Here is a 15,225-nt window from a genome sequence, read left to right on the forward strand (position 1 = left end):
TGCTTCTCCTCTGTGCACTGAGCTTTTGACGTGTGTTCGCTTAAAGCTCCGTGCCGCTGGCGAATACGATGAGAGGAAGATGATAAGAGCAGCCATCCGACAGATCCGAGATGAACAGCAGCAAGGTGAGTCGAGCTGTTTGATAAAATTGAGTCAAGTAGTATCTCTTGTTAAATATGACGCCACGTGTCTGGATAAGATAAAAAAGATTAATCTTTTCACTTAGTAGAGGAAAATGTATTGACTTGGATGTGACCCCATTTTAAAGATGATGCATTTTGACACTTCAAACACTTGAAATAATGAGCCTGAAGATGGAGCTGAAAAAATTGTTGAGTAGTTTGTCACCACAAGCCAAAAAATGATTTAATATTCTCAATGTGTTGTGATATTCTCGACATCTGCTTCAATATTGATTCAATTCAGGGATTTGTTATATTTTGGCACCAAACTGTGGCACTAACTAACTCCTAAAATTAAACTGCTAGTTTTATTTTACTGTCGTAAATTGTCTTATTTTTTTAAGAAAACAGTTTGGATAAATACACACCGTTAATGACTGTCTGCATATTTTAAACGGGACAGACAGCAGACGTCTGTGGTTTTCATAGTGTCTGTGGTAGATCTACCTATGATACTGGATCAGATAGTGGATTCCTTTCATTCCACAGCCCTGTCTGGTCTGTGGGAGGCCCCTGTCACTCTGAAATACTATGCTGCGGGGACAGGGTGGTGCATTCAGGCTCGCATAACAGTTGATCAACTTCCACCCTGTCCAGCCTCTTTGAGGGCTTAGAGATGTATTTGTGTATGTCACCAATTTGTCTAAGCACTGCTGTGCGTTTGTGTGTTTTTTTAGGGACTGTGGAAAGGGTTAAAGCTCCTGGTCGCTGCCTGGATCCTGAGAGTGTGGAGCCCCAGAGCAGCATGGCAACTGGAGTGAGTACAGCAGAGTTAATAAAAGTGGTCATTGTCATTCATGGCAGGAGAAATAATTAAATGTCACAGCAGAAAGCTCATAAATTAAGTGCATCTCCATTACAGCTGATGGGTAAACTGTCCAAATCTAATGTGCACTCCTGTCAGCTTCCATTTGCCAGAATGAACTGAGCAAAGACCAATTTGTGGCTGCTGAGTCTGTGTTCATGGCAACGGTGACCACTGAGGTTTCTCTGCTGCCACAATGAGGAATGCAGCAAACAACAACAACAAGCATTGTGACTTGAGTCACACTGTGTCATGAATGTGACTGCCCCACGCACATACACTCTCGCACGCACTCGCATGTGCACGCGCACAAAATACATGCTACCACGGGGCAAGGAATGTGTTTTCGTTTTTTACATCCTTACTCAGGTTTGGCAAAGTATGGGGAGAAAGATGAAATTTACTTTGAGCTTCCTTGCGTTTAGTGAAGGCAGTAAACATTTTTTGACAGGGACAGTCTCAGCAATTTTGCACACGTCTATCTGCAGGGCTTTTACATTTTGACAAATCCCCACACTGAAATTAAGCATTTAGAGTGAGTGTATTTAACCAATGACCGATCAAATACTTAAATTACATGTTGATGGCCAAAATCAGATCTCAATGAGTCCCTCTTTAGTCACTATCTACAACTCCAGACTTGATTCTCCTCTGACGTCTCCTACAGCTGACTGGCCCTCGAGTGGAGGACAAACCGGGTTAAACTCAACTGTTGTCTTTTCCAGTACAACAGATTAAATTATGTCCTTGTTGCAGAGAACATGACGTGAAGAGACTTGACTCTTTGTTAGAGCCTGCCAGATTTTATCTTATCTGCTGTGCTTGATCACTGTTTTTTATTTTTTTGTTGTAATGAATGCTCTTTTTCCAGCCGATGAGATCTCCATGGAGAAAAAACAATGTTAATTCTTACTGTATGCGATCACCACTGTTGTAACTAAGCCTTTGAGTGATGAAAGTGAAGGAACACTTCCAACACTGTGTCTAGGCTGTGACAGATAATACAATCAGTCACTTTATCAGTGGTTCATGTTGTGGTGGATCATGTGTAAAGCACCATTTTCCCTCCACAGTGATAAAGTGGAGAAATTAAACGCTGTTAGCATCACTCCCATTGTCTATTGCTGCCTGTGCTTGGCTTGCGTGCATTCCTGTGTGTGTGTGTGTGTGTGTGTGTGTGTGTGTGTGTGTGTGTGTGTGTGTGTGTGTGTGTGTGTGTGTGTGTGTGTGTGTGTGTGTGTGTGTGTGTGTGTGTGTGTGTGTGTGTGTGTGTGTGTGTGTGTGTGTGTGTGTGTGTGTGTGTGTTCTCTTCAGAAAGGAAGTGATGATGGGATAGTGACGTCACAGGATGCATTAGCATTCAAGCCTTTTTACCTCACTTCCTGTAAGATAGCCGAGTGGTATGGTGGTTGGTTTGTGAGCCACAGGTGGTGTAATGGATGAGGGGGGGTTAAAGCTCTGGATGGTGAGGGGGCTGGGTTGGACAGACAGACAGTCAGCCCACCAGCTGTGTCTCAGCGGTCTAGCAGTCAGTCTCTGTGCTGGAGTGGATATGTGGCCAAAACAACATCAACCAGCAGCAGGGCTCCTTCCACTCACATCACAGCAGCGGATCTCTTTGAGCTGAGTGCAATTGTCCCACAACAGATGGGGGTCCTAGATACTGTCGGCTTCCACAGCAGCCAAACACGCACAACATGCAATACATGTACACTGGCGGCAGCTTGAGACAAACACCAGCTCCAAAACTCGTGACAAAAACTTAGGAGGACTAATATATCGAGTGCACGCGTGTCTATTAGTGGAAGCTTTTTATTGTAGCTATTTTAAGTTACAAGTTCAGGACTTTGTTTAATAGGCATGGTTGACATGCTGACGCACAGTAAATGTTTCCTTTCCCTCATTTTTGAGAAACCGTACAGTAACAGCTTTTAAGAAAAACTAATATATCTATGTATGGGGGAAAAAACTATCTAATAATTTAAATGAGGTTGTGATACAGTAAAATATCTCCTGGAAAGTGGCAGGTCAAAATAATAGCAGTGTGTCAGAAGTTAATGTGTCAACCAAGCAACCCCTTTAACGTGTGTGTGTGTGTGTGTGTGTGTGTGTGTGTGTGTGTGTGTGTGTGTGTGTGTGTGTGTGTGTGTGTGTGTGTGTGTGTGTGTGTGTGTGTGTGTGTGTGTGTGTGTGTGTGTGTGTGTGTGTGTGTGTGTGTGTGTGTGTGTGTGGGGGGTCAGATCCCTGTGGAGACAGAATGGGAGGGAGGGGAAGGGAGTGGCTTGTTGGTATTTTGTGAGAGAGAGAGAGAGAGAGAGAGAGAGAGAGAGAGAGAGAGAGAGAGAGAGAGAGAGAGAGAGAGAGAGAGAGAGAGAGAGAGAGAGAGAGAGAGAGAGAGAGAGAGAGAGAGAGAGAGAGAGAGAGAGAGAGAGAGAGAGAGAGAGAGAGAGAGAGGTGGTGGTGTGCATGTTTGTGTGTGTGAGTATGTATGATGTGGCTGAGGGAGTAGAGTGGCAGAAGTGTGGACATCCTGACTCCGAGAAGGTTACTGCTGAGAGAGGGAGGAAGAGAGAGAGGGAGAGAGAAAGGCAGTGAGTCCACTGAGTAGAAGGTAAATGTCACTCTGATTTTAACTAAAGATCATTTAGTCATCTGTCACATCTCTTTCTGTCTGACTGGAGAATAGGACCTGTCTGGTTTTCTGTTTATCTTTTCAGGTTTGTATGCATAATGGTTTTTGTTGTTTTTGTAAGCTTGTGATCATTTTAGTGGACAGATTATACCTGAGGATATACATGACACCTTACTGATGCATGAGATGTAATCAGTTAATTGGACCAAAACATAAATTAATGCAGTAAAACTAAATGAGAGAAACCTTGAATATTCGATGTGTGTATTGTAAATGTAGAAATTGAACCCTGTCTGTTGTCTCTTTGAAGCTGCAGACTTGCATGTTATCTGGGAGAGTGATGGGAGAGCACAGGTATGCTGTTTGGTGGGCGGGTGTTGCAGCTCCAGACAGAGTTTTGTTTGTTCTCTGATCTCATCATAAACATGTTGCAAGAAGATGCCTGATGAAAGACAAGTTTAACTTCATAAAGCGGCCCTAGCTGTTGCAATAGTCTGGACTTTGGAGATGGTAAGTAAGCTGAGAGTGGCATTGTGATGATTTGCAGTAAGTGAAAATGGGAATGAGTCCCTGGGCTGACTTCTTCTGTGGGTTTCCTCACTCCCGTTTGTGTGTGTGTGTGTGTGTGTGTGTGTGTGTGTGTGTGTGTGTGTGTGTGTGTGTGTGTGTGTGTGTGTGTGTGTGTGTGTGTGTGTGTGTGTGTGTGTGTGTGTGTGTGTGTGTGTGTGTGTGTGTGTGTGTGTGTGTGTGTGTGTGTGTGTGTGTGTGTGAGAGATACCAAGATGATTGCTACTTCATTCCAGCTACTGTATTTCAATTATTGGAGGTAAGCCGAGTGTGCGGCTTCTCAGGCTGCAGCAATGGAAAATGGACTGCCAGGCTTCGTCTTCTGTCTTCCACGTGGAGGCATGGAAGATCCTCAAATGGTGTGACCTCACCAGCGGGGTGATGAATTTAACTCTCATGGAAAAATGAGGCATTGAAACTCAGCAGTGTGTTAATCTTTACTAGTGAATCTCAGCTGTCTGAACCGGCTTGTGAAGGAGATGTGAAACCTCAGCCTCTACCTCATTGTAGTTTTTTGTGGAGTTGAGGGTTCACAGGAGTCCAGAAGGCCAACTCCTCACTGTGGTCACGAGAGAGGACAGTTGGTTTTGTGTTTACGAGTTTCAGATTTTGCAATTACAGTCCGACACAAAGAGGTTCCCGAGGCCAGATGGGACAAGTGGTTAGGTTGAGCGTCGGTGTTCCACTCTGTCAGGTCCTGAACGAATGGGCCAGAGGAAAGCCGCAAATGACAGCATGGTGGCTGGCAGCAGGACCCAGAGCTCTGCTCTGCGTCTCCAGTTCCACTTTATCATCCCCTTTTTTCCCTCTGCCTCACTGTCTGTGAGAAATATGTTCCCTGTGGTTTAGTGGGAGCTGTGAAATGATGGCTGTCTGTCTGACTCTTGGTAGAAGCAGGACAGGGAGAGGAGCAGTGGGTGAGGAAAGACTCGTTCTCTCTAATTGTGTTTATGGCTCCAACACAATTATCTCCTGGTGACTCTTTGATTGAGTGACTCCACTGAGAAGTAGAGTGTCCTCTGAGTGTGACCTCTCGCATTACTACACGGTGGTGCCTCCAGGCTTTTGTCTTGTTGCAGACGACTGTTTGTGACTCATCACGCACTGTGATAACTCACTAAAGGATGATTGCACAAATTTTTTTTGCTCTCCACTGTGGTCTCCAAGACTGCATCAGCAGCATTAACCATTGTCTTGAAAAACTAAAAAGACTTTCATGCCCCTGAATCTGTGTTACCAATTTTTTTTTTCTCTGTTTGGAGAAGAAAGTTGAAGCTGGAAAAACTGACATTTGAGCACAGTCTCTGAGGACACTTTTTTTTAGTAGAGAGATCAAGGAGAGATCAAGTTGATCTCTCCTGGACAACAAGACAACTGACCTTATTTTACAAAAATTTAATATTTTGACAGGTTTAATCATGTGTCTTTGTTGATAACCTGAACAGTGCCACTCCCGATTCACCTTTCCTTTTTTGTGCTGTCGTCTCCTGCAACCGTGTCTGATTACATTTTCTCCTTCCTGATTGAGCCGCTTTGCCCTTTAATCTGCTCAAGGTGGGGAAGGTCACAGTCAGTAGAGCAGAAACCTTGTCTCCTTTTACACCTCGGCCTCTCTGTTCCAACAGACTTTGTGTTTGGTCATCACGTTAACTCTGCCCCTCTCTGCCAGCTATGATCACACTGTGCTGATTAAAAGCCTTTAAGACACAAAAGGTGTGATTTATAAGATTTTCACACTGCTGCTGACAACTACACCAGTCTCTTGTCTGGAATAACATTGTTTACACATGGCAGACTGAAATTGGCATGTGATTGCGCGGTTGGGTGTGTGTGCTTTCTTTGCTTGCTTAAAAGATTGTGAATGTGTTTTCAGAAGCCTTTTGCACCAATGGTAGGCTGTAAATCTGCTCTAAGTATTATATTATCAGTATGTAAGGTCATTTCCTGTAGGTTTTTTCAGGATCCACCCAACTGTCCGTTGGACTATTCTTCACCAAGATGCCTCTTGTAAAACACCTATAATGAGATTAAGTGCTGATACGGTTACAGAATGATGCATACCACCTAAAGCTCTGCACAAGAGATTTTTTCCCTTTAATAGAAACGTTTCCAAATCCTCAGACTGTTGTGGATTAAGAATATGTGGGTGAGTGATTTAAAGAGTGTCTGCACGTGCTCAGAGACTTATTTGTGCAGCTGATTCTCCTGTGGAGTAGCTCAAGGTCGGGCACCAGAGGCCCAATAGTAGTGCTGGGATCTTCATCTTTCCCTCAGTCCGTCCTCCCCTCCACACCTCCCGTTTCCTCTCCATATGCCAAAATACTGCTGCCTCTTCTCTGAGGTCTCCTTCCTGCTGTGACTCCAATAATCAGTGGCACCAAGATGCTGCAGAAAAGCTGCATTTTGTACTGCAATTAGACTGCAAGTAAACTTTAAACAGTAGGAACTAACAAAGTCAAATCTGTTTGAAAAGCTAAAATATAAGTGTTGAATGCATATGTTCTGTCAGTCTTTGGACTCTCAGGGCGTCTCTCTCTCTCAGACATATACAATGGAAAATAAAACACATTTTTACTTTTCCAGCTGGCCAAGCATGTTGCTCATCATGGCTGGAGCATTTGACCTTGACCTCCAACAGAAACCTGTTCGGATCATCAAACAGATGATTGTAGAACTGATGTTCTCACACTGATTTTGATCAGAGGAATGGGCTGGCAGTTTTTAAAATGACTGGCTGCTGTCTTAAGAAATAACAGAGAAATTAAAGAGCATCTTACTTTTTGGAGCTGAAAATGTCTGATTTTTCTGTTCATTTGTTTCAGGAGCCAGAGATTCACAGTGAACAAGAGAATATCAGATCTCAGATCCGGGAACTACACGGCCAGCATACACAACAAAACAGAGAGTTGCAGAGAAAAGGTGAGAAACACTCGCTCTGCGACAAAATGCACAGGACTGCTCCTGGAAAACATTTCATCTTTCGACTGGCTGCATTAATACTTAGTGTGCAGGATATACACATTCGCCCTCGCGTATAGATCATGTTTGGACTTGCCACTCTCATGGGATCATTGAAATACAAAAGCTTGTATATACTGTAAACATTCACCCAAAGTTTCAATCTAAGTAATCTCTAAAGACTTGAAGCTAACACTGGACACCTCTGTTGCATGTACCTGTGACTGCATATATCCGTCTTGATGCAATTTCCTCTTCACTGCCTGTTAAAAAAAGTCAGCCAAAGATGCCATTATCCTGAGGTGGCGGTCAAGAGGTTATATTAGTTCAGGCTCTTTAAGCTCCTTCATCTAACTTTATTAACTGTTTGGAGTCACTCACAGCCGTAGGCTTGGTTTCTTAAGTGTGAAGTAATTTCATTAACCACTCTGTTAGCCCAACCATTAATAAAGAAGTATGAATGCAAGCCTTCAGGATGGAATGAATGTGCTTCGTTCACTTGAATCCTTGAAACTCTGCAGGCACACCAACCAGAGCTGACGCGGAACAGCTTGTAAAATGACAAACATGCATTGTTGACCATTCATAAATGTTGTTTCAAACCGTTCTACAACTAAAGTCATGAATGACATAAATTGAACTTTGCCTGAAGATGAAAGTATTTTTCATCCTTTTATTTAAGATCAGGCCTGGCCGACCTGAGCTCGTCCTAAGGGCTGACGACCATGATAATGTCATCCTGTGTGGCCTGGTTTGCCCTGGACCTGGCTCCCAGTGTCTATCCTCATGGACCTGGTGTTGGTGTTGGGGTTACGGGAAGCAGCAGAGGGAAACCTAACAGCCACACCTCTGCTAAATAAAGCTGATACCAGAACAGAACTCAGGCTCGTTTGAGGTGGCGGAGAAACTCCCCAATGTTCCTGATTTATCCCTGCCTTACAATTTAAACAAGGGTGAAGCTGGGGTGAAACAAAAAAAGACCACCGTAGAAAAGCAAAGAAGGACACGAATCAACCAAGACACAGGACGTTTGTGGTTGGGACAGGAGGACAGTGTAGCCAGGGTGGAACAGTGGTTCACATGTTTCAGCAGAATGAAAGTAGCAGAAAATTGAAGTTTAACTTTGATGATCATTTACCTTTTTTTCTTCTTCTTTGAACGTTGCACAAACGCATACCTCTTTCTCTCAGACAAAAAATAAATAGGCTTACATTTACATTCTTTACCTAAACGACCATTGATCCAGTCAAACTGCATTCAAGGGAAAACTGTAGCTGGTAAGGCTGTGATTTAGGAAAAGAAATGTTTGCAGAGACTCTCAGTGGAATGTGGAGCAATGTGCCTCGAGTTCCCAAAAGAGAAAAGCTGAAGAATAACATGAATTTCTCTTAAATATTTAGCCTCTAGTCATCAGGTCACTGTCATTCACAAAAGACCTTGGTCTTCAGCTGTAGCACCATTCAACTCACTGCTAAACCAAAAAAGTGTATCTTTTAAAGTCCCAATGTAAATCTAGAAACAAATTCCTCAACCTCTCTCAACTAATGTCATTAAATAAAGACCAAAATATTTCAACTACAACTAAATTGAATTGCTCCCTTTAGGATAAATTACAATAAGTTCAATCAACATCAATCAACATCATCAGCTCAAACACTTGATTTATGGAATGTAAGCGTATTGTCATTACAGGTTGGTAGCGTTTAGCTCAAAACAACATTTCACATTAAATGAAAGGCTCTAGAAACTATTTGTGTAAGAAGAGTGGACTCGCTCAATATGTTATTTATAGTAATAGTAAATTTACAATACAAAACCTGTCGTGATCAAAGCTGAAGAACAAACACGAGCTCTCCTCGGGTCACTGCTTGGGTTTAAAGATGTATGAAGAAAAGCTTTGTTTGTTCTCTATATATTGACTGGCAGCACTGGAGTGCACAAGTTCAGCTTTTGTGGCTATTTTGAATCATAAAGCAAGCCTCTCATTATAGTCCGGCAGCAGTGGGTATTTTCCCAGAAATCAGCTACACAATGGACATTACAGTTTCTTTAACGGCAAAAAAATAAAGACAATTACATGAGTATTTGTAGAGGAAGCAGTGTTTTGGCTGTCACTTCAGTTACAGTCGGCCAGTAATTGAGTTTGTGTTGAGTGCATCATTAGATTTAGACACTGCTGTCTAATAGACCACTCACAGTGTCACATGGGAGAGCGGTAGCCATGAAATGTCCCAATTGTGTCTCATAATCACGTTTCCTTTCCAGACCATATTATATAATCCTCTTGTCTGTTTGATCAACAACTCGCCGCCGTCTTTAAATTGATTTTGCACAATTTGGCTTGCATCTTTTTTTGGGAGGTGTTATGAATTAAGAGAAAAAGATCTGCTGCTTAAAATTAAAGTTGAGAATATCCACCCTTATCCTGTCTTGATCAAAGTTGATTGGTAAATGAAAGCCATGCATACTTGGTGAGCCCCATTTGGTTGCAGAGTATGAGTTGGTGCAAAAACAGGTCCTGCAGACGATCTGACAATCTCCTGGGTTTCTTTGTCTGTGGTGCACACACAAACTCAGATATACTGTTCACTAGAGGCACCATGGGGTGTTTGAGGAGGTAGAGACTATCACAGGCAGAGGATGTGGGCGCTGCTGTGTTGTTTGGAGTGTGGTTTCCTGCGGAGAAAAGGAGTAGTGAAGTAGGAGCTTGGACAGAGGGGAGGGGAAGTACTTGTCCTAGTCTCTATTCCACCCCACTTCCTCCGTGACTCCTTGTACTTGCTCACCATGACTATGACTTGGCCACATGCCCCCATTCTCCCCTCATGACCATTTCCATCTCCTTCATGCACATCCACCAACACAATCTAATGAATCTCACACAGGAACTAAGGCCAGTCGGGAGGAAATGCCTACATCCCCTCAAGTCTCCACGTGCTTGCTCTGTGATCCAGAGTTATATTTTCTAACCCGGCTTCTCATGGGGCCCCAGTGCCCGGAAATATTTCATTTCCATCGGCTCAGCCTCTTAACTTCAGTGCTTCCTGCTTTCTTTGCTCACCTACACTCTCTTCACTTACTACTTATTTAAGAAAAAGAATAGACATAAAAACTTTTAGGTACAGAGAGAAATGTATTAATTTGTTACATTTTATTATTCTAATTTATTTATTGTAATTTTTGGTTGCTTGTCTATCATTTGTGTTCTCTGCTGCAGGCTCCAACTCAGGCATGGTGTTGGTTCTTGATCACCTGGTGAAGGATGATGACTCTGGGCCTCTGCTGATCCAGCCTCAGAGAGAGGCAGTGACCACAGAGCCAGACCTGGTCCTGTCTCACCGTCAAAGGTCAGACTCCTCAGCCTCAGACCGCAGTGTGACCTCTGTGCTCTCCAGGTCCAATCTGGATTCTGTGGCCCCAGAGAACAGTCTGGGCTCAGCATACAGAGCCCGACTGGACTCTGGAGCCTCAGACAGGAGCGTGGGTTCCTCCCAGCGTGTTCGGCTGGACTCTGGGGCATCAGAGCGAAGCATCAGTTCCCAGTCATATGTCAGACAGAGACTGGGCTCAGATGTCTCCGACTCTGGCCTCCGACCCCGTTTGGGCTCCGAGGCTTCAGATTGTGTTGGTCTTTTGACAAGGACTGACTCGAGGACATCTGACCAGAGCGTGAGTCTGTCCTCTGAGGAGAGGGGTCCAGGGGAGGAGGTGGAGATGAGCGGTTCAACTTGCAGCACAGATTCAGAAAGCGAGAGCAGAAGCCAAGGTCCAACCAGCCTCCAGGCTCAGTCCTGCCAGGATCACAATGTTGACCAGGAGCAGCCTGATGGGGCCATTTTATCTGGGAGCAGTCCTACAAATGGGCTACACAGCGGCAGCACAAAGGAAAAAAATAATCTCGAGGAACAAAAGGTAGAGTATACAGTCCTTGTGTCTTTGAGTCAGGAACATGCTGTATCTCAGAACAGTTAGGACCATCTGAATAGCAACTATACACAACATTTATCACGGCCACACCACTAGAGTGGGGTGTTGAGCTACAAAGCCACAGACACATGCAGGATCAGTCCATTCCCTCCTTTTTTTATCTTTCCATTTCATTATGCCTGACAAATAAGCCCCAGTCTCTCCATTCTTCTGTGACACCCAGGTCACATCATCATCCACAAACACAACACGCTCTGCTCCTGTTTTGAGCTGTTTAACTTTTGTTACTTGGCTACACAAACAAACAGTGCACCTGAGTGTCTCTGCTTCATGTCAGCGGCATGTCGACCTCACCTGCTGTCAGAGACTGATGGACAGCATTACGGGCCACAGGATCTGTCTCTCTTCATCCCACTGTGCCGAGAACACACAAACACACCGATCTGATGTTTCGGCACTGACAGTTAACCGCTAAGCAACATTTACCGTCTTGGGGGGGCTCAAGTCACCATGACGCCATTGTGTCGCTCCTCTAAATGGGTTTACCCAAGGCTTTCCCTGGACTTCTTTTATTGTTCCCTGCAATATGCGCTGATGCTCAGTCTCCTGAGAGTAATGTAAACACTCTGGGGCCCATCATGGTCCCAGCTGCCAAAAAAAGAACAGAGGCCCACTCCTTAACTCTATACAAAACTGTTACATAATGAAAACACCACCGACTGAGTCTGTATTTAGGAGTGTGTGTGCGTGTGTTTGTGGATGTGTGTGTGCACCACGGTCATCCATGTAGTCTCTTGCCCCTCATGAATGTGCCCTGTTAAACATGGTGCAGCTCTGTGCTTGTCAATCCAGGCACAGGGCATGTTAACCCTTAATCCTCTCTACTTTCTCTACTGATTCTTTTGTCATGTTTGTTTGTTCCATTTATAGATAACAGCTAACAGGGATCTTCCTCTCACTCATGACAAAGAAAAGGATCCGGGTAAGAAACTAGTCCAACTCTTTTAGTCCTGGTCGGATATATCAACATGATTTTGAATTGATTTAAAACATTCCTCGGGGAAAACTCCAGAACAATCATAATTTCCAACTTCAAAGATATGAGGATTTGCGGAATCTCAATCGCTGGGATTTAAATCATAGTTGATTAAATATGTTCATTGCAAAAAACACCAATGGAAAATTGAGATGAGCAATTTTATTTATTACTATGAAGTGTTTGACATAATCACACCAGTTGATTCATAGTATCAGTAGTCCAGTGTGTAGAGACAGTCATAGCCATCAGTGTGACCATGTAGGGCCAGTCACAGGAGACAGGTCCGGGGAAAGAGCTTTTTGTAATAAACATAATTTTCCCTCTTTCTACCAGACAGTGCTCTCTGCTGTGTCCACTGTACTATAAACTGTGGTTTTCCTCTTGAGCCGCACGTCTTTTTTCCTGTTGGGATGACCTCAGTGAATATCTTCTCCTCTAATCACTAGTGTTTTTTCCATTGGAGGGTCTATGCCAAATCATGTGCTTTGTACACGATATCTGACAGTATTAAGGATCAGAGAATGAAAAGATTTCCATGAGTGGAAGAAACATGTCCTGAAAAGTAAAAAAAGGAAGAAAAAAAAAGAAAACTGAAAGACAGTGAAACAGGGGGAGGTTAAGTCAACCAAAATAAAGGGGCAGGAACAAAACCTAGACAGAGTATGAAAAGAGAAAAGGGATTTCTAGAGTGCTTTTGAGGGGGTGGAGGACACAGAAGTATAGTAGAGGTGATCTAGGCTTTTTGTGTCTCTGATGTATTGAGTCCTTTTTTCTGTGATATCTTTGCAGCACCTGAGAAGAAAGATGCTATATTGGAACAATTCAACAGCACCAACTCTGTACGTGATCGAATGCGCAAGTTCACAGAGCCCAGCCAGAGCCCAAATGTCCCTGCTTTGAAGAAAGCTCCTCTGAGGAATGGGACTGGCAGCAGTGGCCAGACAAACCTCTGCAGAGCTACTGAGCGGTTTACACAAACAGCAGCATCCGTCAACACATCTGGAGATTCCACATCTCACACATCTGCCGCATCTCAAAGTCAGGCAACACCTCAGCCAAGAGGAGGGGCTAGTAAACCTCTGTCCTCGGCTAGCCAATCGCAGAACTCCATGGGTGGGACGAGGCATCCGGCTGAAAAAGATGAGCACGCCTACAGTAACTCAAAGGAGGACAGGACCCCAGGGAGAGCAGCTGGACAGCAGGTCACCCAGGAAGAGGAAGACCCGGACATGAAGACTTTCCTCACCATTGAGATCAAGGATGGGCGCACCACCTCCTCCTCTACATCTTCCCCGCAGGGCAACGTCGTCCCCATCACCAACATGACCCCGCGCATCACCCCGAATGCTCTGGGGCAGAGAGCAGGTAAGAGCATCAACCTTATAGCAACAGCAAGTGCTTACACTTTTGCTCATAACCAGTTTAACATTGAGAAATATCTTGAAAACAGAAAACAGCATTTTGGACTTGAAAGCACAACTGAAAACTATATATATATATATATATTTTAAAAATGCTCTTTTGGGACAAATTGAATTATATTGAGCATTTAAGCTTTCTGTGAAGCTGGTTAAGCTAGAGGTATGAATCCTAATTGATCTACTATATGCTTGTCCTTGCCAATATCAAACCCTGAATCATGATGGAATCTCAGTCGCTGTAGGAGGGAAAGGGGACAGATGAATCGGTCAGAAGTGGGATGATGACAAAGGTTTCTGAGACAAAAACTAAGCATATGGATGTGGGGATGGATGTTGGGGCTGAATATGAAGAGGCATGATTGTATACTAAAGGGTATTTGTTATATTGTGGGCATGTTGTATTAGTGTGGAGGGGGTGAGGTCAGTCGTCAATAGCAGAGTGTATTGGGACAAAGGAAACAACAGTCTCGGGCCAAGCTGAATAGTATCACTGTTACAGTACAGTACAATTGAATACGCCTGTAAGCCCACGCGGTAGATTTAGTGTGATACATGCTGCTTCTTTTTAATGAACAAGCACTAGCTTCCATATTTCCTTTGAGCATTCTTTTGAATGAAGACAAAAAAAATGGGAGTTTACTCCATTGGTCAGTTTGCCTGTTAAGAGGTGAGAAAGCAGAAAGCTACGCACCGTCGTGACTCACACGGTGGTCCTCCTGCGATTTAAGACACTGTTACACCACTGTCACATCCATAGATGGAATACAGCAGCAGAGCATTGCTGTAAGTTATTGCTCTCATTTGTTGGTTTTCTGTCAGGTAGACATGAAAGAAAAATTATCTGTTTTCCTGGTTGAATAGTTTCCCTGATGCTCCACACTAACAATAAAGAATGTTCCCCTCAAAAGTGAGGAAAACATTATTTGAAGTATAACAATAAGTGGCTGTACCCATACCTACAATTTATATAAAACAGTAAAATGAAAATAACCATTTAAAATTAATTTTGGTGTATTTTATGCCTCATGCAAGAGGGGAAATGAGTACAAATGTCCTCACATATCAGGGATGGTGTGGTCCGGGGTCAACACCTTAACCCCAAGACCACGATGATGTGAATAAAAATGAATGTTAAAACATTACAAGATGATTGCACCTGTTTCCTAAGAATTAACTATAATGAATAACACACACACACACACACACACACACAGTGTTGACACTGAATAGGCCGTCTCACTCGGCTCCCTCTTGGCTCATTCTGCACCAACCCAATCCCAACCTATGACCAAACCCCAGTTCACATACACACACACACACGCACACACACACGCACACGCACACACACACACACACACACACACACACACACACACACACACACACACACACACACACACACACACACACGATGAAAACAGTGTTGTTCACCTGAACAGTTTGAGAAAAAAAAAAAGCCATCAATTGTATTAAGCTAACAGTATTTGAGTTTAGATGAATCCACAAGACCAATTGAAAAAACCCTCATATACTGTAGGTGTTTGTGTTCAGTTGACCATCAGTAGATGTTCTGAGTGCCTATCTACTAAAGGGTTGATCTACATGTTAAGCAGTCGACCACGTCTCCCCAAAACATAATGTTCTTGTTACGTCGATTTCAGAAGTGACACTGCTACAGCTGCTGTTATACTCCG

At 43.6% G+C, this 15,225-nt stretch overlaps 1 protein-coding gene across 9 annotated transcripts in view; it reads left to right on the forward strand.

Annotated features, from left to right (window-relative positions):
- The window catches only part of smtnb (smoothelin b), a 45,928-nt gene that overhangs the window by 15,289 nt on the left and 15,414 nt on the right, over positions 1-15,225 (forward strand). For 7 of the 9 annotated variants that reach the window (XR_004794588.2, XR_004794589.2, XM_035640255.2 and 4 more), the window contains 6 exons: positions 47-125; positions 860-939; positions 7,009-7,105; positions 10,362-11,056; positions 12,002-12,053; positions 12,900-13,475. Coding sequence is in view for 7 of the 9 variants with exons in the window: in XM_035640255.2 (XP_035496148.1) it covers positions 47-125; positions 860-939; positions 7,009-7,105; positions 10,362-11,056; positions 12,002-12,053; positions 12,900-13,475 (1,579 nt within the window). In the remaining 2 variants the exon portion in view is untranslated. Of the gene's footprint in view, positions 1-46; positions 126-859; positions 940-3,443; positions 3,599-3,929; positions 4,130-7,008; positions 7,106-10,361; positions 11,057-12,001; positions 12,054-12,899; positions 13,476-15,225 lie in introns of those variants that run through there. The other 2 variants (XM_035640261.2, XM_035640262.2) reach the window with 2 other exon arrangements.

This window comes from Scophthalmus maximus, chromosome 19, assembly GCF_022379125.1.
Source record: "Scophthalmus maximus strain ysfricsl-2021 chromosome 19, ASM2237912v1, whole genome shotgun sequence".
NCBI classification, from domain to species: domain Eukaryota; kingdom Metazoa; phylum Chordata; class Actinopteri; order Pleuronectiformes; family Scophthalmidae; genus Scophthalmus; species Scophthalmus maximus.